The sequence below is a fragment of the Mandrillus leucophaeus genome, unplaced genomic scaffold (assembly GCF_000951045.1).
Source record: "Mandrillus leucophaeus isolate KB7577 unplaced genomic scaffold, Mleu.le_1.0 Scaffold288, whole genome shotgun sequence".
NCBI classification, from domain to species: Eukaryota; Metazoa; Chordata; class Mammalia; order Primates; family Cercopithecidae; genus Mandrillus; species Mandrillus leucophaeus.
Window position 1 is genome coordinate 565,683 of NW_012103009.1, and position 23,152 is coordinate 588,834.

Here is a 23,152-nt window from a genome sequence, read left to right on the forward strand (position 1 = left end):
TGGTGCGATCTCCGCTTACTGCAAGCTCCACCCCCCGTGTTCACGCCATTCTCCTGACTCAGCTTCCTGAATAACTGGGACTACAGGCGCCCGCCACCACGGCTGGCCAATTTTTTTGTATTTTTAGTAGAGACGGGGTTTCACTGTCTTCACCAGGATGGTCTCCATCTCTTGACCTCGTGATCCGCCCGCCTCGGCCTCCAAAAGTGCTGGGATTACAGGCGTGAGCCACTGCACCCGACCTCAGAAAGCAACTTTTATTTTAAGCAAAGTAATAGCCATACCTAATTTAAACAGGCAGAAAGCCTCTGACAGAGGGGAGTGCCAGGAGCCCTGGAGGTGTCTGAGGAAGGGACTGTGCAGGAGCCAGAGGAAGAAGGCAAAGGCCAGATAGGGTCCTGTGGGTTATTTCTTACCCCAGCCCCCACCAGCATGGGACAGAGGTAGGGGGCTCCTCTTGTGACTGGGCTCCTCTTGTGACCGGCGTCTCTCCTTTGCCTCCTAGAGAATCTCGATGCTGGCCTGGAGCAGAAACTGAGCTGGATCACTGGAGCCTCGGTGAGGGGGCTGCACCCCACCTGGGAAAGGCAGTGGGTGGCTGGGGCCCTGTGGACAGGGAGGCTGGAGGTATCTAGAACTGCCATGTGGTGTCTGCAAGCCTCTGTCCAGCCAGGTTTCAACCATACGTGTCACTCTGCTGCTCCTCCCATGGCCTGGCCTGGATGGAAGTAGGGAGCTTCCCTGCCCACAGCACGCTGTGAGGCCCCCCTGGTTCTCTGAGGCCAAGCTTTCGCTCAGGTGGAGTGGTCTGCAGTGAGACTGGAGCACCGGGTTCTGGGACATTAGGGCTGGGAATTTGGGCGTTGGGGGTGTGGTGATGGGGGTGCCCGTGCAGACGCTTGGTGGGCCAGCAGCAGCCAGAGTTGGTGTGGTCTCCTGAAAGTGCCCCTCCGAGCTTCAGCCAGGAGGAAGGCAACAGAGGGCCGGAGGAAATCCCCGCCAGCCCCGTAAGTGGGGGTTCCAGGAGGGCTTCAGAACAGGAAATGCCTGCCGCCCGCCCTCCCTCCTGTGCCAGGAACACAGGCAGCAGGAAGTGGAGCTGGCTGTGCCGGGCGCCTCCTGCACTGCCTGAGCTTTGCTGCTGGTCCGGTGGGTTGCCCTTTGCTCCTGGGCCTGGGCAGGCAGGTCACCTGAGGCCTTGTTTGTCCAGGAACGAGAAGGCAGCTGCTACCTGTAGGGTGTGACCCCAGCGTCGCCTGCCACCCTGGAAGGCCTGGGCCGGCGGGGCCCTAGGAGCACGGGCCGAGTCAGGCTTTCCCCGGTGGCACACGGTGGTGTTTATTGAGCACTTAGGGTGTGCCAGCCCCTGGCAGGGACAGCAGAGCCTTCTTCCAGCACCGGGGCCCCTACAGCCCTGGTGGGTGGGTGAGTGGCTTCCCTGGGTGGAAGCTGATGGGGACGGGTGAGGGGTGGCCGGTGGGGGCCCAGAGCCATTGCTTTTCCTGGGGCTGGGGGCGCCGCAGGGTTCTCCAAGCTGCCCCACCTCAGTCCGGGTCAGATCCCAGGGGACCGTGGGCCCCGCCCCCGCGCCGCCCCCGCGCTCCCTTCCCGGCTGCGGCGCATTCCATTCATTCCCGGGAGCTGCGCAGGGCCGAGAGCAGGGCCGGGTGAGCTGGGCCGGATGAGCCGGGCCGGGACGGGAGGGCAGCACGCCTGGGCTCAGGGCCGAGGGGCCTGGTTGTTGCCTGCCCCCGCTGGCGCCACTGGGTGCACTTAGAAGGCGGGGGCCTGCGGGACCTGCCCCCGGATGGCCATGGGTGGGAGAGGGGCGCGGCAGGGGTTGGGGGGCCTTCAGGCAGGCGCTGCTCCTCCCTGGTAGGGCCATGGGCTGGAGCTGTCGCCTGTGGGCGTCTCTTGGAGGCCTGGGACTTCTGTACCCTCCTCTCCTCTCCCCCTGGACAGGCCACTGAGCCACAGTGGGGGACCCTGGCTGAGCTGGGCATAGAACCCCCTCCCCCAAGATCGCGCCCAGTGGTTCCCGTGGGCTCGTAGAATCTTCCTGTCTCTCACTAAAACCAGCATCTTCTGGCTGATCACCCCTGTCGGGGTGAAGCCTGGGGTCCCCTGGCCCTGCCCAGCCTCTGCCATCAAGTGGCCAGGAACTCCCTGGCCTGTGGGTGTCACCCCTCCCAGCGGCTGCTGCGCTCGTGGGCACCTGGGGGCTCCAGGGGTTGGGCAGGGGGCTTCAGGAGCTGGGCAGCAGCTGAGCACTGAATCCCCGGTGCAGGGAGGGGGTTCTGTGCGGCACAGGAGCTGCCTGTCTGATGGGCACGTCCTCAGGGAGCAGGAAGGCCAGTGCAGCCCCATCTCACTCATGCGGGCCCTGGGGTTGTTCAGATGTTGTCGGTTGGTTGCATCTTGGTCGCACCTCAAGAGATTTCAGGAAGCGTGAGGGCAATCAGAACGGGGTGCCACGGGCAGGTGGAGGGCGGCTGTGCCAGTAGATGCAGCTTCACCCAAAGCTGAGGCTCGGGAGAAACACCTCCCCCCTGGCTACAGAGCCACAGAGTGGGCTTCCTTGCCCTCCTGGGAGGAGAGGCCACAGGGACCGGGGGCTGTCAAAGGGTGGAGAAACGCAGCGGTCAGAGGCCAAGCTGCTTCCACTGCAGGTCGGAATCCCAGCCCCACCCATGCCCGCAGTGTGGCTTTGGGCAAATTTCACTCCGTGCCTCAGTTTCTTCACTTGAGAAATGGGTCACAAGGCTGTCATGGCTCAGCCTGGCCGTCAGAGACACAGGGATGTGGAAACATTTGCATTTTGTGACTTGTTCTTTCCACACTTAAAACTTTTTTTTTTTTTTTTTGAGACAGAGTTCCACTCTGTCACCCAGGCTGGAGTGCAGTGGTGCAATCTCGGCTCACTGCAACCTCCACCTCCCGGGTTCAAGTGATTCTCCTGCCTCAGCCTCCAGAGTAGCTGAGACTACAGGCGGGTGCCAGCATACTCGGCTAATTTTTTGTGTTTTTAGTAGAGACGGGGTTTTTCCACGTTGGCCAGGCTGGTCTCAGTCTCCTGACCTCGTGATCCGCGTGCCTCGGCCTCCCAAAGTGCTGGGATTACAGGCATTACAGGCGTGAGCCACCAGGCCCAGCAGAACTTTCAAATAGGTGGTGAGAAAGAGGATTGTGTTTCGAGGGGATGAGACGTATGCAGGGAGGTGACACTTGCGGTGGCCTGAGAGGGTGTGGCAGTCCCTCTGGAGGCACGGCGTGGGCCTGCACAGGGAGGTGGGGGAGGCCAGGGCCTGCATCCCTCGTGACCCTTTGCCATCAGGTCTGGACCCCCTTGGCACCTGCCATGGCAGGGCTGCCCTGTACACCTGGGAGCCCCCAGGGTTGGTGCACTCAGGGAAGATGACGGTGGGCCCAGCAGTGGGGGTGGTTGGCAGCATGAGGAGGGGGCACTGGCAGGGAGGCTGATGCAGGGATCACTGGCCAGGATGGAGCAGGGTCCCTAGCGTGGGAGGGACGGACCACCTTGAGGAAGAGCTCGGAGGCAGAAGGGCCCTGTCTGCCACTCGTGTCTGAGCCCCCAAGGTGCACCTGAGTTTGGTAGGGAAGGAAGGAGGGAGAACCACACATGTCCTGGGTGGCCTTGGATCGTCCTCCTGTTGGGAGACCCTTAACTTAGCCTGGTCCTCAGCAGCTCACCTGTCACATCACACATCCCCCTCATCCACCCAGACCCAGGCCAGACGCAGGCACAGACACCACACCGAGACGTGCTCAGTTACACACACACATGGACACAGCCTGTCTAGCCCAAACACTTGGGGGCCTCCCCTTCTGAGACCTGGTGGATTTGGAGCTGCTCACGGCTCCCCAGGTCCCCTTCTTGCCTCCCCTGTGTCCACACCAGACACTCTGCCCTGGGGGCGGCATGGGCCGACATCGGAGGCTCTGCCCTGGGGGGTGGCATGGGCCAAGTGCGAGGAGTGGTGGGTGATTGCTGGGTGATTGCTGGCTTCCACTGTTGCACCAGGGCAGGGGGCCTGGAGGCGGTCAGGCTGCCTGGGGCTCTGGTGGGCAGTTGTAAACAGCATGTGCACTTGCTGGGGTATGCACAGTACACCCCTCGCTCTCACCCGATTGTCCAGTTTCCCGTGTCCTTCACCCCTCGCTCTCACCCGAGCCTCCGATTTCCCGTGTACTTCGCCTCCGCCCCATATGTGAGCTGCCTGTTCCAACGTCCAGGGGTCTGTCTGTCAGCCTGAGCCTGTGCGCTGGGGCCAGTGCCTCCCGACCACCTGGAGCTGCTTGGGGTCACAGGTCAGGGGGCGTGTGTGTGAGCAGCTGAGAGCCTTTCTGGGGGCGTCGACTCCTTGCCTCGGGACTAGGCCTGCCGGTGTTGTGAGCACCTCTGGGAGGGATCCTGTAGCGGGCAGTGGCAGTGCCTTGGCCCCAGTGGTCGGTCAAGGTGGCCTTGAGGAGGGCTGGGAGGTGGTCTCCAGCAAGATCTTGAGGATGGCGGGGGTGTGAAGCAGGAAGGGGCGGAGCTCCGGGTTCCTCAGTTGGTGGAGTGGCACGATCCTCTCTGTCCCATGTTCTGACGTTTGGGGCAGGGCCCGGAGAGGGATTTTATGGGGGATCCTCTGGGCCGGGGCTCCCCTGACCCTTCACTCTTCCCACAGGGTGCCGGGGGCAATGGCACTGCAGCTCTGGGCCCTGACCCTGCTGGGCCTGCTGGGTGCGGCTGGCAGCCTGAGGTCCCGCAAGCTGGACTTCTTCCGCAGCGAGAGAGAGCTGAACCACCTGGCTGTGGACGAGGCCTCAGGCGTGGTGTACCTGGGGGCGGTGAATGCCCTCTACCAGCTGGATGCCAAGCTGCAGCTGGAGCAGCAGGTGGCCACGGGCCCGGCCCTGGACAACAAGAAGTGCACGCCGCCCATCGAGGCCAGCCAGTGCCACGAGGCTGAGATGACCGACAATGTCAACCAGCTGCTGCTGCTCGACCCTCCCAGGAAGCGCCTGGTGGAGTGCGGGAGCCTCTTCAAGGGCATCTGCGCCCTGCGTGCCCTGAGTAACATCTCCCTCCGCCTGTTCTACGAGGACGGCAGCGGCGAGAAGTCCTTCGTGGCCAGCAATGACGAGGGCGTGGCCACGGTGGGGCTGGTGAGCTCCACGGGTCCCGGTGACCGCGTGCTGTTTGTGGGCAAAGGCAACGGGCCGCACGACAACGGCATCATCGTGAGCACCCGGCTGCTGGACCGGACCGACAGCAGGGAAGCCTTTGAAGCCTACACGGACCACGCCACCTACAAGGCCGGCTACCTGTCCACCAACACACAGCAGTTCGTGGCGGCCTTCGAGGACGGCCCCTACGTCTTCTTTGTCTTCAACCAGCAGGACAAGCACCCGGCCCAGAACCGCACGCTGCTGGCCCGCATGTGCAGAGAGGACCCCAACTACTACTCCTACCTGGAGATGGACCTGCAGTGTCGGGACCCCGACGCCAATGCCGCGGCCTTTGGCACCTGCCTGGCGGCCTCCGTGGCCGCGCCTGGCTCTGGCAGGGTGCTGTATGCTGCCTTCAGCAGAGACGGCCGGAGCAGTGGAGGGCCTGGTGCGGGCCTCTGCCTGTTCCCGCTGGACGAGGTGCACGCCAAGATGGAGGCCAACCGCAACGCCTGCTACACAGGCACCTGGGAATCTTCTGCAACCCCACGGGAATCCCGTGACATCTTCTACAAGCCCTTCCACGGCGAGATCCTGTGCGGCGGCCACGCGCCGGTATGGGCCTCCGTGTGTTCTGGCGGGGCCCGGACTGCAGGCGTCCGTGTGTGGGTTTGCGTGTCCCAGCCTGCTGGGGAGGGTGCACGTGAGCAGTGTGGCCGTGGTTCTCGCCAGCGTGGGTGCTCGCGTGGGTGGGTGCTGCGTGTCTCAGTGCCATTCACGCCGGCACCAGTCCCAGGCCTGTGTCGGGCACTGGGTCACACAACAGCACGGTGGGGCTCCCTGCCATGTGGGCCCTGTTCGCGGGGACGTGTGTGGGGCACGTGTGCCGAAGGGAAGGGCCTGTCCCAAGTCTTGGAGCCCGAGTTGGGAGGGCCCTTCAGGACGGGGGGTCTGCCTGCCGTTGACACGCTGCGGTCCGCAGGGCTCCAGCCAGAGCTTCCCGTGTGGCTCGGAGCACCTGCCCTACCCACTGGGCAGCCGCGACGGGCTCAAAGCCACGGCTGTGCTGCAGCGTGGAGGCCTGAACCTGACGGCCGTGACGGTCACCGCCGAGAACAACCACGCCGTGGCTTTTCTGGGCACCTCTGACGGCCGCATCCTCAAGGTTTGGCCCAGGCTGGGGCAGGGGGGCTCTGGAGGGCCTGTCTGTGCGCGAGGCCCGTGCCCTCACCAGCCTGCCCTCATGCACACAGGTGTACCTCACCCCGAACGGCACCTCCTCAGAGTACGACTCTATCCTTGTGGAGATAAACAAGAGAGTCAAGCGCGACCTGGTACTGTCTGGAGACCTGGCCAGCCTGTACGCCATGACCCAGGACAAGGTGAGCCGGACGCACCGCGGAGAGCACTCCAGGCCAAGTGTGCCCTTATGACAGGCCTGGGGGCCAGAGGAGGACTGGGTGCTGCAGAGCCAGGCCCTTCTCCTCGGGCCGGAAGAGGGGCGGCTGGACGGGTCCCGGGCAGTGTCTCCATCCTGTGTCTCTGGCACTGCCCCTGTCTCTGCCGCTCCTTCTGTCCTGTGTGGTCTCAACCAGGTCTCTCCCTCTGGCCCCGCCTGTGCCCCGTCCTGATGGAAGGGACCTGGGTGTTCTGAGGGTGGATGGCAAGACGGGGTCCCGGCACAGCCTCTGTGAGCTCAGTCAGTGGGGGACATGGGCCTGGGCCCCAAGCTTTGTGGGGGGTTGGTGTAAGAGCCCCTCAGGCCGGGCCTAGGAGTACCCCTCAGAGGGAACCAGTACAGAGGAGGGGAGCTGCCCCAGGAGACCCCACAGCCAAGACCTCCCGGGTTCCGTGGGCTCGGCATGGCCAGGAGGCCATGGCCACACAGAGCCAGAACTGTTTAACAAGCCTGAGGTTTCTGAGGCTTTCGAGGCCCCGGGACAAAGCTGGGTCAAGCTGGCGGTCTGGGAACATCCGGGGTCTGCGGAAGGCCCGTGTGGCCTCTGCCATGGTCCCACTCTCCGCCCCGCTGCCCCAGGTGTTCCGGTTGCCAGTGCAGGAGTGCCTGAGCTACCCGACCTGCACCCAGTGCCGCGACTCGCAGGACCCCTACTGCGGCTGGTGCGTCGTCGAGGGACGGTGAGTGCCTGGGGGGGATCGGGGACACAGCCTGCCTCTGGGATCCTGGTAGGTCATGGCTTGGGTCGGGGGACACACTGCACTGTCCTGGGAGAACAAGACCCCACCCTGGGCTGAGGGAGTCCTAGTGCTGAGGCCGCCCCCTGCGCCTGCAGATGCACCCGGAAGGCCGAGTGTCCACGGGCCGAGGAGGCCAGCCACTGGCTGTGGAGCCGGAGCAAGTCTTGCGTGGCCATCACCAGCGCCCAGCCACAGAACATGAGCCGGCGGGCCCAGGGGGAGGTGCGTGGTGGGGCTGGGGTGGAGGTGCTCGGACCCAGGCTCGGCCAGGTGGGGGCTCCCCCAGGCTAGGAGCTGTTGGGACAGGCAGGGGAGAGCTCCACATCTCCCCCCGCTGGGCTCCGGGCACTGAGCCTTAGTGATGGAGCCCACCCTCCATTGGCTCCCTGGATCCCTGTGACCTGGGTGGGTAGGGGTGGGGCTTGTCCCTATCCAGGGTAGACCCAGGCCTTTTCCCAGGAGTTGCTGGGGTGACCACAGAGGGGCCTGTGTTGGAAGATGCGAAGTCAGGTTCTGGAGGCTCCTCTGGGACGTGCGCCCACACACACAGGGAGGTCGAGTCAGGGGTAGGTGGGCAGACAGGACTTGGGGTTCCCGGTGTGAGCTGCAGGGCTCCTCCCTCAGGTGCAGCTGACCGTCAGCCCCCTCCCCGCCCTGAGCAAGGAGGATGAGTTGCTGTGCCTCTTTGGGGAGTCGCCGCCACACCCGGCCCGTGTGGAGGGCGGCACCGTCATCTGCAACTCCCCAAGCAGCATCCCCATCACGCCGCCAGGCCAGGGTGAGGCCCCTTCCAAGCCCCCAGGTGGCCCTTCTCGGTCACACGGGGCCCTGTGCACGTGGGCTCTTGCCTCTGCTGGCCCCTGGGTGCAAGCTGGGCACAGGCACACTCTGCGGCCCCTCCAGGGGCCCAGCCTGAATGAAGCCTGTGGTGGGGTTGCTGTGCCTGGTGGGGGAGGTTCTGGCCCCCAGGGCTGTCTGCAGCCATGCCCCCAGGCCCGTAACAAAGGTGACTTGTCTTCAGCCTGTTCTCTCATCACGTCCAGAGCAGCATCCGGGTGCCCTGTCCAGCCTGAGACAGTGGGGGCTGTTCCCAGAGGCTGCAGGGCCACCAGGGCTGTCCGCAGCCACGCCCACCCAGGCCCATAGTGAGGGTGACTTGTCTTCAGCCTGCTTCCTCATCATGTCCAGAGCAGCATCTGGGTGCCAGGTGCCAGGCCCCGTTGTCTGGGCAGACGCCCGTCACCCCTCCCTGCCGTGTCCAGCCCAGCCTGAGAGAGCAGGGCGGTTCCCAGAGGCTGCAGGGCCTCACATGTGGGCCAGGGCAGGCGTCACGCCCATATCCCTTGAGTTTTGGGGGCAGTGGGGCCACGCAGTGACGTGGGCAGGGACCTGGCAGGTCCTACCCAGACTCCAAGGAGCCGCTGCCCTCAGTGCCTGCGGGAACAGAGGGTACGAAAGCAGCCTGGCTCTGGGGAGGAAGGCAAACCCCGCACTGGGCCCGACACCCGAACCGAGATCTGATAGCAGGTGGCAGGCCCAGCCCAGCGTGAACGGGCGTCCTGGCAGGCGCCATCTGAAGACCAGGCGTCTCCACCTCGGCCCCCGGAGTCAGCCCCAGGGGAGGCTCAGCCTGGCCCTCGGCCCTGCGGCCTCCACCTTGATGCCGTCCTCTCTGTTGTCTGCAGACCACGTGGCTGTGACCATCCAGCTCCTCCTCAGACGAGACAATATCTTCCTCACTTCCTACGAGTACCCCTTCTACGACTGCCGCCAGGCCATGAGCCTGGAGGAGAACCTGCCGTGAGTGTCTCGTGCCCCTCGACCCCGCCCCACCCACCCACCCAGCCCTGCTCACAACCCTCTCTGGACGCAGGTGCATCTCCTGCGTGAGCAACCGCTGGACCTGCCAGTGGGACCTGCGCTACCACGAGTGCCGGGAGGCCTCGCCCAACCCCGAGGACGGCATCATCCGTGCCCACATGGTGAGGGGCCTCGGGGACATGGTGAGGGGCCTCAGGGCCTCGGGGGACTGTTCAGGACACGGCTGCTCTGCTGTGCCCAGGCAGCACCTGACCAGCTTTGCTCTCCCAGGAGGACAGCTGTCCCCAGTTCCTGGAACCCAGCCCCCTGGTGATCCCCATGAACCACGAGACAGATGTGACCTTCCAGGGCAAGAACCTGGACACTGTGAAGGTGCGGAGGGAGGGGTGCCGGGAGGCGACAGGCTAAGGTGCGGAGGGAGGCTGCGGCAGGCCGGTGCTGATGGGTGTGTGGTAGCCTGAGCTCCACCCGTGCTCCCCAACTCGGGACCCCCACATGAGGTAGAGGGCATAGGATATATCGGGGACAGAAGCCAGGAGGGAGCACGCAGGGGCCTTTGGATGGGACTGAGCAGAGGTGGTGGAGGAGGCAGGCGTGCGGAGGTAGAGGGGCCAGTGCCACCTCCCGAGGAGGGAGCTGTGGGGGCCACGATGCCGGGTGGGCCGGGCGATGCCCTCAGGTGGATGAGTGGTGGAGGTGACCAGGGGACACCCACACAGGGCGTTCAGAGGCTTCTGCAGACACAGGTGTTTGGACTCCGGAGTGGCCGAGGGGTCAGTTGGCATGGGAGAGTCTGAGGGACAGGCACATGTGGGGTGAGGAGAGGGCTCACACTGTAGGCACTGAGGAGGGACTGCAGGGGTTCTGGGAGGAGGGCCAGGGTACCAGAGCCGCCTGTCCAGGGTCCTGACAGGTTGGTCTGCAGGGTTCTTCCCTGCACGTGGGCAGTGACTTGCTTAAGTTCATGGAGCCGGTGAGCATGCAGGAATCCGGGACCTTCGTCTTTCGGACCCCAAAGGTATGGCTCCAGGGCAGGCCGGCTCAGTTGCTGGACCCTAGGGCCCAGGGTGGGGTGGCGGGTTACCTCCAGGACTGTGAGGGGAGGGGCAGCAGGGAGACCCCAGGGACCAGAACCCAGCCAGGGGCTTGCCGTGCCCTTCACTGCTGGAGAAGCCCCCTCTGCCCTCTGCCTCCCTGGGGACAGAGTGGCTCAGAGCAGTGTCCGTGGGGTTCCCCAGCTTCCGACACCTGAAGGCCTCCCCTGCTGCCCTTGGCTGGGAAGGGACCCAGTGGCCACAGGGTGGTTGCCCTCGTGACCCCCGACCCGCGCCCCTCTGTGGGGGCGGGAAGTGCAGTGTGCCCCTGTGTGTTCCCCAGCTGTCCCACGATGCCAACGAGACGCTGCCTCTGCATCTCTACGTCAAGTCTTACGGCAAGAATATCGACAGCAAGCTCCATGGTGGGGGCCGCGGGCGGGTGCAGTGGGGGGTGGGCGGGGGGACAGGTGGGCACCGTGGGGACAGGTGGGGGCTGGGCAGGCACGGGGTGACCGCTGATGGCAGCTCTCCCCGCAGTGACCCTCTACAACTGCTCCTTTGGCCGCAGCGACTGCAGCCTGTGCCAGGCCGCTCACCCTGACTACAGGTGTGCGTGGTGCGGGGGCCAGAGCAGGTGCGTGTATGAGGCCCTGTGCAACGGCACCTCCGAGTGCCCGCCGCCCGTCATCACCAGGGTGAGCCCCTCAAAGCCTGGCCCACACCCTCCCGTGCCCCTGGCCTGAGCCCCTCCCTGCTCACCCGGCTCTGCGGTTTCAGATCCAGCCTGAGACAGGCCCCCTCGGTGGCGGCATCCGCATCACCATCCTGGGGTCCAATTTGGGTGTCCGAGCAGAGGACATCCAGAGGATCTCCGTGGCTGGCCAGAACTGCGCCTTTCAGCCGGAAAGTTACTCCGTGTCCACCCGGTGAGTGGACGGCCCTGGCCCGGGCCGCGTCGGCCGTGTCAGTACCCACGCTGGGGTTCCAGGTGATGGGGTGGGTGGAGAGGCTGAGGGGGTGAGGGTGTCAGGGTAGGGGTGGGTCGGGGAGGGCCTGGGCCACCCTGCCTGTCGTCCGCCAGGATCGTGTGTGTGATTGAGGCTGCAGAGGCACCCTTCACTGGGGGTGTCGAGGTGGACGTCTTCGGGAAACTCGGCCATTCGCCTCCCAACGTCCAGTTCACCTTCCAAGTAAGCACCTGGCCTCGGGGACCTGCCGAACCCGGGAGGAGGGCTCTGCCCGCCACCTCCCCACGACAGTTACCATCCAGCCCAGGGCTAAGGGTGTCCTGTGCCCCGTCCTCACCCGACTGCCCCTGCGGCTCTTTCAGCAGCCCCAGCCTCTCAGTGTGGAGCCGCAGCAGGGACCGCAGGCGGGCGGCACCACACTGACCATCCACGGCACCTACCTGGACACGGGCTCCCAGGAGGACGTGCGGGTGACCCTCAACGGCATCCCGTGTAAAGTGTGGGTGTCACCGCCAAGCTGCTGAGTCTGGTTGGCCCTGGCCCTGGGTATGGAGGGGGGCACTTCCTGAGACCTGAGTGGCCCTAAGGGATGGCGGGGCCAGCCTGGTCGGGCTGGGGCTGGTGCCGGGGGAGGGGTTGATGCAGACTAGCACCCTCCCTCCCCAGGACGAAGTTTGGGGCGCAGCTCCAGTGTGTCACAGGCCCCCAGGCGACCCGGGGCCAGATGCCCCTGGAGGTTTCCTATGGGGGCTCCCCGGTGCCCAGCCCTAGCATCTTCTTCACCTACCGTGAAAACCCCGTGCTGCGAGCCTTCGAGCCACTGCGAAGCTTTGCCAGGTGAGGCTGGTGCGCCCCGCCCCGTGCCACTCTGCCCACACCCAGCTGCCTCCTCAGTGCCCTTGGCTGACTGCGCTGAAAGGAATGTGGTGGGGCTGGTCTGTGCAGCGGGAGGAAGCCTCTGGAAAACCCCACTGCACCCCAGATCCACTTCCTCCTAGAAACCCAGACGGGCACACCACAGGGCTCCATGCTCACCAGGCCCCGCGTGCCCCCCGCCCACGGTGGCACAGTCCCGTGCTCAGCACGGCCCACCGTGTTGCCCCTTTGCCCACCCAGACCCACACATGCACGTGGAAGCCCTGTGTGGGCAGAGCCAGGGTGGGCGGGGACGGGAGGGCAAAGCCCGCAGGGACCACCCTTGCCGGCCGAGCCCACAGCGGCACTGCCCTCCCCAGTGGTGGTCGCAGCATCAACGTCACGGGTCAGGGCTTCAGCCTGATCCAGAGGTTTGCCATGGTGGTCATCGCGGAGCCCCTGCAGTCCTGGCAGCCGCCGCGGGAGGCTGAATCCCTGCAGCCTGTGACGGTCAGTCCTGGTGTGGGCTCAGCTCTGGCACCGGCCAATGGGATCGTGCCCAGGAAGGGCAGGGTCTTCACCCGGGGGCTGACGGCTGGGACTTGCCTGCAGGTGGTGGGCGTGGACTACGTGTTCCACAACGACACCAAGGTTGTCTTCCTGTCCCCGGCTGTCCCCGAGGAGCCAGAGGCCTACAACCTCACGGTGCTGATCGAGATGGACGGGCACCGTGCCCTGCTCAGGACGGAGGCCGGGGCCTTCGAGTACGTGCCTGACCCCACCTTTGAGAACTTCACAGGTGGTGTCAAGAAGCAGGTCAACAAGCTCATCCACGCCCGGGTGAGGATGGTGCAGCCCCGGCGCTCTGGGTCCCGTTCGGGTCTGGGCTCAGAGCTGGTCCACGCGTCCCTAGTTCCCTCCTGCTCACCCTGGCCGCTGCCCCCTCCCCAGGGCACCAATCTGAACAAGGCGATGACGCTGCAGGAGGCCGAGGCCTTTGTGGGTGCCGAGCGCTGCACCATGAAGACGCTGACGGAGACCGACCTGTACTGCGAGCCCCCGGAGGTGCAGCCCCCGCCCAAGCGGCGGCAGAAACGGGACACCACACACAACCTGCCTGAGTTCATTGTGCGTGCACGGGGCGGGCGGGAGGTGCCCGCACGGGACCGCGCTGAACCTGGCCCCCCACGCAGGTGAAGTTCGGCTCTCGCGAGTGGGTGCTGGGCCGCGTGGAGTACGACACACGGGTGAGCGATGTGCCACTCAGCCTCATCTTGCCGCTGGTCATCGTGCCCATGGTGGTTGTCATCGCGGTGTCTGTCTACTGCTACTGGTGAGCCCGCCCCGCGGCTGTGCCAACACCCCCAGCCCTCAGCCCTCCCGCCTCGGCCCCTCTGGCCTCACCCGCCGCCCTGCACAGGCAGGCGTGTAGATCCACCTCCTCATCCGGGCAGCTGAGCAGTCGGCCCGGCAGGACCCAGGAGCCTCCCTGTGCCCCACAGGAGGAAGAGCCAGCAGGCCGAACGAGAGTATGAGAAGATCAAGTCCCAGCTGGAGGGCCTGGAGGAGAGTGTGCGGGACCGCTGCAAGAAGGAATTCACGGGTAGGGGCCGCTCGGCGGCGGCCGCTTGGGGGCTGGTGCTTGGGCTCCTCCTGCGGCGGGAACGCTGTGTGTGGTGTGGGGATCAGGGCCCCAGGTGGCCAGGGACGTCTCACGCCAGCCTCCCCCTAGACCTGATGATCGAGATGGAGGACCAGACCAACGACGTGCACGAGGCTGGCATCCCCGTGCTGGACTACAAGACCTACACCGACCGCGTCTTCTTCCTGCCCTCCAAGGACGGCGACAAGGACGTGATGATCACTGGCAAGCTGGACATCCCCGAGCCGCGGCGGCCGGTGGTGGAGCAGGCCCTCTACCAGTTCTCCAACCTGCTGAACAGCAAGTCCTTCCTCATCAACGTGAGCCGGTGGCCGGCGGGCGGGCGGGAGGGCGCACAGGCGGCGCTGGGCAGGCTCTGACCGCCGGCCCCCACAGTTCATCCACACCCTGGAGAACCAGCGGGAGTTCTCGGCCCGCGCCAAGGTCTACTTCGCGTCCCTGCTGACGGTGGCGCTGCACGGGAAGCTGGAGTACTACACAGACATCATGCGCACGCTCTTCCTGGAGCTCCTGGAGCAGTATGTGGTGGCCAAGAACCCCAAGCTGATGCTGCGCAGGTGCACATGGGCGGGACCACAGGCGGGGCGAACACGGGGGCTGGTGGTGGGGGGCACAGAGGCCTATTGGGCACCCAGGAGCCGGCAGGTTCCAGCCAGCAGTGGTGGTGGGGTCAGCCTAGGGGTGATGTCCCTGGCAGCAAACACAAAGCCGGACTCTAGCCCTTCCTGTCCAGCGGTTTCAGCTGGTCACAGCGTAAGTCCTCTGCAGAACAGGGGAAAGGTGGCGGACTTCCCATAAGGGCTGGTGCTGCCACCGGGCAGTCCTCACTGCAGGCCACACCCAGGCCTGGACGGGCGACGCTGGCGCAAGCGTGGCCGGGTGCTTGGAGGAGTCAGTTGGGCCTCAGGAATACTACGGGGTCACTTGCTACAAGGCCTCCCTGCACCCCCAGGTCTGAGACTGTGGTAGAGAGGATGCTGTCCAACTGGATGTCCATCTGCTTGTACCAGTATCTTAAGGTGGGTTACACTGCAGCCTGGCTGGGGGTTGAGGGGCGAGGCAGACTGCTGCCATTCCCTCCAGTGTCCCCCCATCTGTACAGCACCTTGAGGTGGGCCCTGCCTGGACAGGTTTGCTTCCTGCCCCTGACACGGTCAACCCTGTCCATGCCTCTGGCCAGGGCTCCGGGGGCCCCTTCCAGGCCCCAAGTCCCCTGACCTCCCAGCCTCCCCTCCGTGTTACTCCAGGACAGTGCCGGCGAGCCCCTGTACAAGCTCTTCAAGGCCATCAAACATCAGGTGGAAAAGGGCCCGGTGGATGCGGTACAGAAGAAGGCCAAGTACACTCTCAATGACACGGGGCTGCTGGGGGACGATGTGGAGTATGCGCCTCTGGTGAGCTCCTGGGGTGGGGGCCGCCATGGGCGCCTCGGATCTGGGCTAAGGAGCTTGGGCATCCCCTGGCCACAGACGGGACCCACAGGCTAGAGGCCGTCCACCTCCTCTGTGGATTCGAGTTACAGCCTGCTCTTACTCGGGCTCAGGGAGGGGCCTGGGTGCCGGTGGCTGTGGGCTCTGGAGGCTGTAAGTGTGTGGGCCCTCCGTCAGCTCTTCCTGGGCACCCCCACCTCCTGGAGGCCATGTGAGGGGCCTGGCACACCAGGTGTGTCCGGGGTTCCGTACACACGTGACCGGTGGGTATGGCAGGAGCCTGTGCACGCGTGAGACATGTGTATTCCATGTCTGTGCATGTGCTTCCGTGAGCTTGTATGTCAGCCTGAGTGAGCGGTTCTGAGCTGTCCCCGTCTTTCTGTTCTGCTGAGCCTGAGCAGGCAGGGGAAGGGCAGAGTGTGGTCATCTGGGAAGCCTCGGGGGCTCGGAGCCTGCCGGCGGAGGGCTGCTGTCCGAGGGTGCCGCTGTGGTGGGCAGAGCTGGCGGGGCAGACAGTGGCTCCTATGTGGTGCAGGTGAGAGCAGGGCCTCCCCGTCCGACTTCATCCTGGATGTCTCGGCAGACGGTGAGCGTGATCGTGCAGGACGAGGGAGTTGATGCCATCCCGGTGAAGGTCCTCAACTGTGACACCATCTCCCAGGTCAAGGAGAAGATCATTGACCAGGTGTACCGCGGGCAGCCCTGCTCCTGCTGGCCCAGGCCAGATAGCGTGGTCCTGGGTGAGTGCCGGTCCCTGCCCGTCTGCACACGGTCCCTGCCCGTCTGCACACAGGCGCCCATGTGCCTGGCCCGTGTCCTGGGGCAGGATCCTGCCTGGCCGGCTTTCTCATGTGGGAGTGGTGGGCAGTGGGAGGAACCTTGGTGGCCGGGGCCCAAGCTGGGCTGTCTCTTCCCAGAGTGGCGTCCGGGCTCCACAGCCCAGATCCTGTCAGACCTGGACCTGACGTCACAGCGGGAGGGCCGGTGGAAGCGCGTCAACACCCTCATGCACTACAACGTGAGCATGTGGGCCGGGGCGGGCGAGAACTGGGCACCCCGGGGCACAGCCCACTCTCACCACCGTGTTCCCCAGGTCCGGGACGGAGCCACCCTCATCCTTTCCAAGGTGGGGGTCTCCCAGCAGCCGGAGGACAGCCAGCAGGACCTGCCTGGGGAGCGTGAGTCCCTCCCTCTTGCCCGTTTCCTTCCAGCCCCGGGTGGTCGGCATGGACCACCTCCGCCCTGGAAACATGTACCCCTACCCACCCCGCCACCACTGCTCCCCGTGGGACCCATGCCCCAGACCTGGGTGGGGGTCTCTCAGTGCCCGCTCCCCATAGGCCATGCCCTCCTGGAGGAGGAGAACCGGGTGTGGCACCTGGTGCGGCCGACCGACGAGGTGGATGAGGGCAAGTCCAAGCGAGGCAGCGTGAAGGAGAAGGAGCGGACGAAGGCCATCACTGAGATCTACCTGACGCGGCTACTCTCAGTCAAGGTGGGCCCCTGTGGGTGTGTGGGTTGGCACCAGGAGCTGTGACCATGGCGCCATGCTGAGACCCACCCCCCCAGGAGCTGGGCCAATGGCGCCATGCTGAGACCCTCCCCCCAGGGGCTGTGCCCACGGTGCCCCGCTGAGACCCTCCCTCCCAGGAGCTGGGCCCACGGTGCCATGCTGAGACCCTCCCCCCAGGGGCTGCACCCACGGCACCACGCTGAGACCCTCCCCCCAGGGGCTGCACCCACAGCGCCACACTGAGACCCTCCCCCCAGGGGCTGCGCCCACGGCACCACACTGAGACCCTACCCCCAGGGGCTGGGCCCATGGCGCCACGCTGAGACCCTCCTCCCTACAGGGCACACTGCAGCAGTTTGTGGACAACTTCTTCCAGAGCGTGCTGGCGCCCGGGCACGCGGTGCCACCCGCAGTCAAGTACTTCTTCGACTTCCTGGACGAGCAGGCGGAGAAGCACAACATCCAGGATGAGGACACCATCCACATCTGGAAGACGAACAGGTGAGGCTCCGCACCCACCCCACAGCCGAGCCCAGCTCCACTACTTCTCACTCTTGGGAGGCTCCGCACCCCCCCAGGCCCAGCCCCGCTCTCATTCCCGCCGCTCTGCCTCAGCTTACCACTCCGGTTCTGGGTGAACATCCTCAAGAACCCCCACTTCATCTTCGACGTGCACGTCCACGAGGTGGTGGACGCCTCGCTGTCAGTCATCGCCCAGACCTTCATGGATGCCTGCACGCGCACGGAGCATAAGCTGAGCCGCGTGAGTGGGATGGGGACAGGTCAGGGCAGGGAGGCCTGGGTCTGCCCCAGGAGCATCTTGTGAGCTGGGAGCTTGTCTGGGGTGTGGATTTGCACATCTTGGGCTGGAGCCCTTGATGAGGGGGTGGCGCGTGGCCGAGGCTGGGGGCACAGGCGCCCAGCAGAGCCTGGGAGATCCCGAGACCACTTGCCCTCTCACCACAGTACCCAAGCAGAGAAACTGAGTTTTACTACAGATCACAAAATAAGTAGTTGTTTTGGTTTGTTTTTTATTTTGAAACAGAGTTTTGCTCTGTTGCCCATGCTGGAGTGCAGTGGCGCGATCTGGGCTCACTGCAACCTCCTGGGTTCGAGCGATTCTCCTGCCGCAGCCTCCCGAGTAGCTGGGATTACGGGTGCCCACCACCACACCCGGCTAATTTTTGTATTTTTAGTGCAGACGGGGTTTCACCATGTTGGGCAGGCTGGTCTTGAACCCCTGACCTCAGGTGATCCGCCCGCCTCAGCCTCCTAAAGTGTTAGGATTACAGGCATGAGCCACTGTGCCCGGCCCATAGTTTTCTTGATGAAAGTGTCAGTTCAGGGCAGGGGAGGCTACCCAGGGGGACTCTGAGCGGCCCCAGCCTGGGCCCCTTGGCCAGGCATCACTGGGTTTTCTCCCCGACAGGACTCTCCCAGCAACAAGCTGCTGTATGCCAAGGAGATCTCCACCTACAAGAAGATGGTGGAGGAGTAAGTGCTGCCCGCCCTCCAGGCCAGGCCCCCGTGCCCACCCTCGACCCCCTGCGGGGAGGTTCAGGCCTTGGTTTCTCCCACCACCCCCTTTGTGTCCCCCGCTGCCCACACTGTGATGCTCCCACCCCTGCAGTTACTACAAGGGCATCCGGCAGATGGTGCAGGTCAGCGACCAGGACATGAACACACACCTGGCAGAGATTTCCCGGGTAAGGAGGCCACCAGGGAAGCACCCATGGCCTTCCCCTGCTCCTGGCTCCTACTACCCTGTGCTGAGCCTGGCCCTGAGCTGCAGGGCAGGGGTTAAATGGTGTTGAGGGGGAGAGAGGGTGGGGTGGGACCTCGAGGTGGGCCCAGCCATGTGAATTGAGCGTGCTGTGTGTGGGGAGTGTGAGCTGTTTGAAGCCAGGCCATGCCCACAGCGCCCCCTCCCTGTGGCTCAACCCATGGCCGTGCCCACAGCACCCCATCCCTGTGGCCCCACCCACGGCCATGCCCACAGCACCCCCTCCCTGTGGCTTAACCCACGGCTGTGCCCACAGCACCCCATCCCTGTGGCCCCACCCACGGCCATGCCCACAGTGCCCCCTCCCTGTGGCTCCACCCACAGCCATGCCCACAGCGCCCCCTCCCTGTGGCCCCACCCACGGCCGTGCCCACAGCACCCCGTCCCTGTGGTTCAACCCACAGCCATGCCCACAGCGCCCCCTCCCTGTGGCCCCACCCACGGCCATGCCCACAGCGCCCCCTCCCTGTGGCCCCACCCACGGCCGTGCCCACAGCACCCCGTCCCTGTGGCTCAACCCACAGCCATGCCCACAGCGCCCCCTCCCTGTGGGTCCATCCACAGCTGTGCATCACACAAGAAGACACTGAGATGGTTGTGTGTGCAGGATTCTGTCTGCGTGGGTGTCTAAGGCCATGCCACATGGGGGGCCCTAAGTGCTGCCTGTGCCCAAGGCCCCAGCTGCTGCCCCGGGGAGGCCTCTTGTCCTGGGCGTCCTGTACTACCCCTGCCAGCCGTGGGGCTCCCACAGCCCCTTTTCTGCCCTGACCGTCCCGTCACCCCGCAGGCGCACACGGACTCCCTAAACACCCTCGTGGCACTACACCAGCTCTACCAATACACACAGAAGTACTATGACGAGGTAGGGTCAGGCCCCTGGGGGCCAGGGGGGGTTGCCGGGCGATCCCCCAATGTGCTCTGATGGGACTCTCCCTCAGATCATCAATGCCTTGGAGGAGGACCCCGCCGCCCAGAAGATGCAGCTGGCCTTCCGCCTGCAGCAGATTGCGGCTGCACTGGAGAACAAGGTCACTGACCTCTGACCTCCAATCTCCAGTGCTGCCTTGGGGCGTAGGTACCCAAGGTACCTGAGAGCCCCTCGGGGGAGGAGGCCAAGTGGCTGTGGCTGAGGCCCCCACCCTCCCCCGGAGAACGCGCCCCATGCGGGAGTGGGTGCAGCAGGAACCCACCCAACGTCTAGACTGTAGCATCTTCCTCTGAGCAATACTGCCCGGGCGCTGCACCAGCACCAGCACCAGCACCAGCCCCAGCCCCAGCCCCAGCTCCCTCTGGCGGCAGAACCAGCATCGGGTGTTCACTGTCGAGTCTCGAGTGATTTGAAAATGTGCCTTACGCTGCCACGCTGGGGGCAGCTGGCCTCCGCCTCCGCCCATGCACCAGCAGCTGCCTCCATACCCCTGGGTTGGGCCCCTGGGGATCTGAGGGCTTGTGGCCCCCAGGGCAAGCTCCCAGATCCTGCGTCTGTCTGTCCACCTCGGGATGGGAGGAGGAGAAAAAGCGGTACGATGCCTTCCTGACCTCACCGGCCTCCCAAGGGTGCCGGCACTCTGGGTGGACTCACGGCTGCTGGGCCCCACGTCAAAGGTCAAGTGAGTCGTAGGTCAAGTCCTACGTCGGGGCCCAGACATCCTGGGGTCCTGGTCTGTCAGACAGGCTGCCCTAGAGCCCCACCCAGTCCAGCGGGACTAGGAGCAGTTCCACCAAGACCACCCTACCCCTTTTTGTAAATCTTGTTCATTGTAAATCAAATACAGTCGTCTTTTTCACTCTGTGGGTTGGCTGAGTTCCTACTGGGGCTGCGGTGCTCCTGTTCACCACCCCTTCCCTGGGCTCTGTGGGCCCTGCTGGGAGGGGAGCTGCGGTGAGGTGGAGGGGGCTGGAAGGGGTGCTCGTGTGAGGTGAATAGGGGTGCTAATAGGGGTGCTTGGGGGAGGTGGGGGGTGCTGGAAGGTAGGACTGCTTCTGGTGCCATCCGGTGGCTTCCATGGCCTTCTGCTGCTTTCATGCAACACATTCTTACCAAATGGCCACTGCACACCACGCATGCACTGTCTTGAGTGCTAGGAACAGCAACAACCACGACAGGCAGGGCTCGGAGCCTCCCCTGTGCGCCAAGAATACAGACCCCCCAGGCAGAGGGGCATTCAGTACTCCAGACACAAAGTGAAGGCCCAGCTTCAGATGTGGCTGGATCTAGGCACACATCCTGAGGTTCTGCTGGTCTGGATTGCTAACCCACTCACGAGGATCCGTTCTCAGGCAGCCCCAGCCTGTCTCCCCGACTGGGGCACATCAAGGCCAGGGTCTCTTGATGGGCAAGGCCTCCACTGCTCGAGTCCCCTTTGGACTGGGGCAGCTCCATTCAAGCCACGACGAAAAACGGGTGGCCTTCTCTCCCCCACAGGAGAAAGGGGTACAAGGCAAACTGACATCCCCTGCTCTAGGGACCCCTGAAATGACATTGGGTTCCTCCCTTCCCAGAGACATGGCTGGTCAGGAGATCAGAGCAAGGGGGTGGACCGAGGTCTGAAGTGCTGAGTGGCAGGTCTCAGGTAGTGAGCTGGGAACCTGGAGGCCTGGCTTCCGTACTCGACCCCTGCAGACCATCGTGCAGGGGGCTGGGGACCTGAGGCCTGGCTTCCATACTAGACCCCTGTCTCACTGGGCAGTCAGGAAAGAAGGGAAGGTTCAGTGAGACCCCACACACGTGAAACTTGGGGCTGGGGAGAGGCTGCAGGCCCAGCAGTCCAGCACCCAGGTGGGGGCCGGCACAGGTAAAACCCGGGCATAGCTGCTGGGGTGCACATGGGTGGGCCGGAGTGATCAGCTGGCGACAGACGAGGGGTGGCCTGTCCTTCCTGGTGCTTTCCAAGTCCCATTTTCCTCCCAGAGTGGTGGGAGGAGAGGCAGTGGGTAGCTCACCAGCGCAGGGCTACATCCTGCTTGCTTCTTACCGGCAGGACAAGTCCTCTGCTCAATCAGCTCCGCGCCCACCATCACCTGGTCCCCCAGTGAGCAAAGCCAGATTTGCCTTTTAGGACGTTCACCGACTGCAGGAAGAGGCCAGCTGGGAGGGACCGGGGGGACCAGAGAGGGGCTGTCACACCCCTCCAGTGAAGAGGGGTAGCCAGGACCAGCAGGCAGTGGGATGGGGGGGATGAGCACGGAGAAGGGGTGGTCTGCTGTATTCAGGGACCACAGTGAATCAGCTGGGTAGGAGGTGCCTCTGGCCCAGGGCCTCTCACTCCTGCCCTGCCACCTGCCCTTCCCGGCTCCCCTGACCCAGGGCAGTCCTGTCACCACCAGCCTGCTTCCCCTCTGGGCCTGGGACTGTCCTCCACTGGCTGCTCCCTCCAGGGGGGCTTCCCTGGCCCCCACCGAGCTCTGACGGTGCCTCTACTGGAAGGCCGCCTCCGGGCCCTCGCACCACCCGAAACTCCTCGGTGGTCACTCCCCCGCAGTGCTACGACCCCACACTGTCCCTGGTAGGCGCATGGGTGGGACCTCTAATGCCCGGGGCAGGTCAGCTCAGTGGCGAGAGGGTCCTGTTTCCCCCCGAGGGTCCTGTCCCTCGCCCCCCACACACAGGCTCACCTGACCCGCTGAGCCCCTCGGGCCTCCCTGGCCAGCAGGATTGCGGGCGGGCGGCGCCTGGGGGAAGCCTGACACCTCCCCACCTCCATGTCCCCTACCCTAGGGGCGAGAACCGAGCCGCCCAGTCCCCCGGGAGGCGCAGGGGCGGGGCCGGTCGCTATGGGAACTCGATTCCCGCCCCGCCCGGCCGCGGTACAGACAAAGGCCGCTCCCCTCCCCCGGCGGCCGCGGCCGCGGTTCCCACAGCCCCGGGGCTGCGCTCCCGCCTCCTACTCCTTTAGCTGAAGCTCCATTAATTCCGCACAAAACCCAGCCTGGCCCAGTGAAAGGCGACCCGGGGCGGGGGCCCTCCGGGAGGCCGCCTGTGTCCTCGCCCCAATCCAGCCCCAGCGAAGACAGGGGCCATCCCCGGGCCCGCGCCAGGCCCCAAGTCGGATGCCGGCTTCCAGTGGGGAAACTGAGGCACGGGGCTTGGTCATGCAAAAGAGGCCGGAGCGGCTGGGACTGAGACCCGTTCCTTCGCCGCGGTGCGCATGGGTCCGTTGGCCAGGACCGCGCTGGCTGTTTTAATTTGGTTGCCGATATATAAAAATCAGATTTGATATTAAAACTCGGATTTTAATGTTTTAAAAAAGGAGTTATTTGGGCCACTGGGATCCTGATTTCTCACTTCGCTGGAGGGGGCCGCCCAGCCACGAAGCCTCCCACCCACTGCTCTACCAGGGCGGAGGTCGGTGACCGGTGCTCCAGGAGGCAATGCTCCTCCGAGCCCTGGTCACTTTCCAGTGGGAATAAAAGTAGCTGTGCGGCCCCGGGCGCGGCACAGACCCCGAGAAGGAGTGGAGCGCTGCCCCCTTCCCCGCCGAGGCAGTCTCCCGCGCCTGGCAGCCCGCGGGGCTGACTTCAAGGACCCTGCACCCAAAGGCGGCTCCTCGGACCTGGGATAGTCAGGGTGGGCTTCCTAGAAGTGGCAGCTAAGGAGGAGGAAAGGTTCTGGACAGCAAAAAGGATCCGTTTGGGGCCGCTGTTTGTGGGTAGGAAGGCCCCGCGGTGACGCCGCTGTCCCTGGTCCTGACAGTCCAGCGGTCGCACC

General features: G+C 64.9%; 1 protein-coding gene across 1 annotated transcript; it reads left to right on the top strand.

Moving 5' to 3' along the window:
* The first annotated feature begins 505 nt into the window (after nucleotides 1-505).
* PLXNB2 (plexin B2) lies at nucleotides 506-20,236 on the top strand. The gene is made up of 36 exons (XM_011985580.1): nucleotides 506-558; nucleotides 4,692-5,790; nucleotides 6,158-6,340; nucleotides 6,429-6,557; nucleotides 7,214-7,314; nucleotides 7,470-7,596; nucleotides 7,999-8,152; nucleotides 9,060-9,174; nucleotides 9,248-9,356; nucleotides 9,466-9,567; nucleotides 10,121-10,213; nucleotides 10,573-10,654; nucleotides 10,770-10,927; nucleotides 11,010-11,158; nucleotides 11,314-11,422; nucleotides 11,563-11,699; nucleotides 11,867-12,037; nucleotides 12,436-12,565; nucleotides 12,668-12,895; nucleotides 13,007-13,183; nucleotides 13,249-13,388; nucleotides 13,558-13,658; nucleotides 13,788-14,017; nucleotides 14,094-14,275; nucleotides 14,671-14,737; nucleotides 14,966-15,112; nucleotides 15,732-15,888; nucleotides 16,066-16,166; nucleotides 16,242-16,326; nucleotides 16,489-16,643; nucleotides 17,002-17,162; nucleotides 17,277-17,424; nucleotides 18,091-18,155; nucleotides 18,292-18,367; nucleotides 19,232-19,306; nucleotides 19,383-20,236. Exons 2-36 carry the CDS (start codon nucleotides 4,705-4,707, stop codon nucleotides 19,485-19,487), a joined length of 5,535 nt encoding a protein of 1,844 aa, XP_011840970.1. The 5' UTR covers nucleotides 506-558; nucleotides 4,692-4,704; the 3' UTR covers nucleotides 19,488-20,236.
* Nucleotides 20,237-23,152: the final 2,916 nt, after the last annotated feature.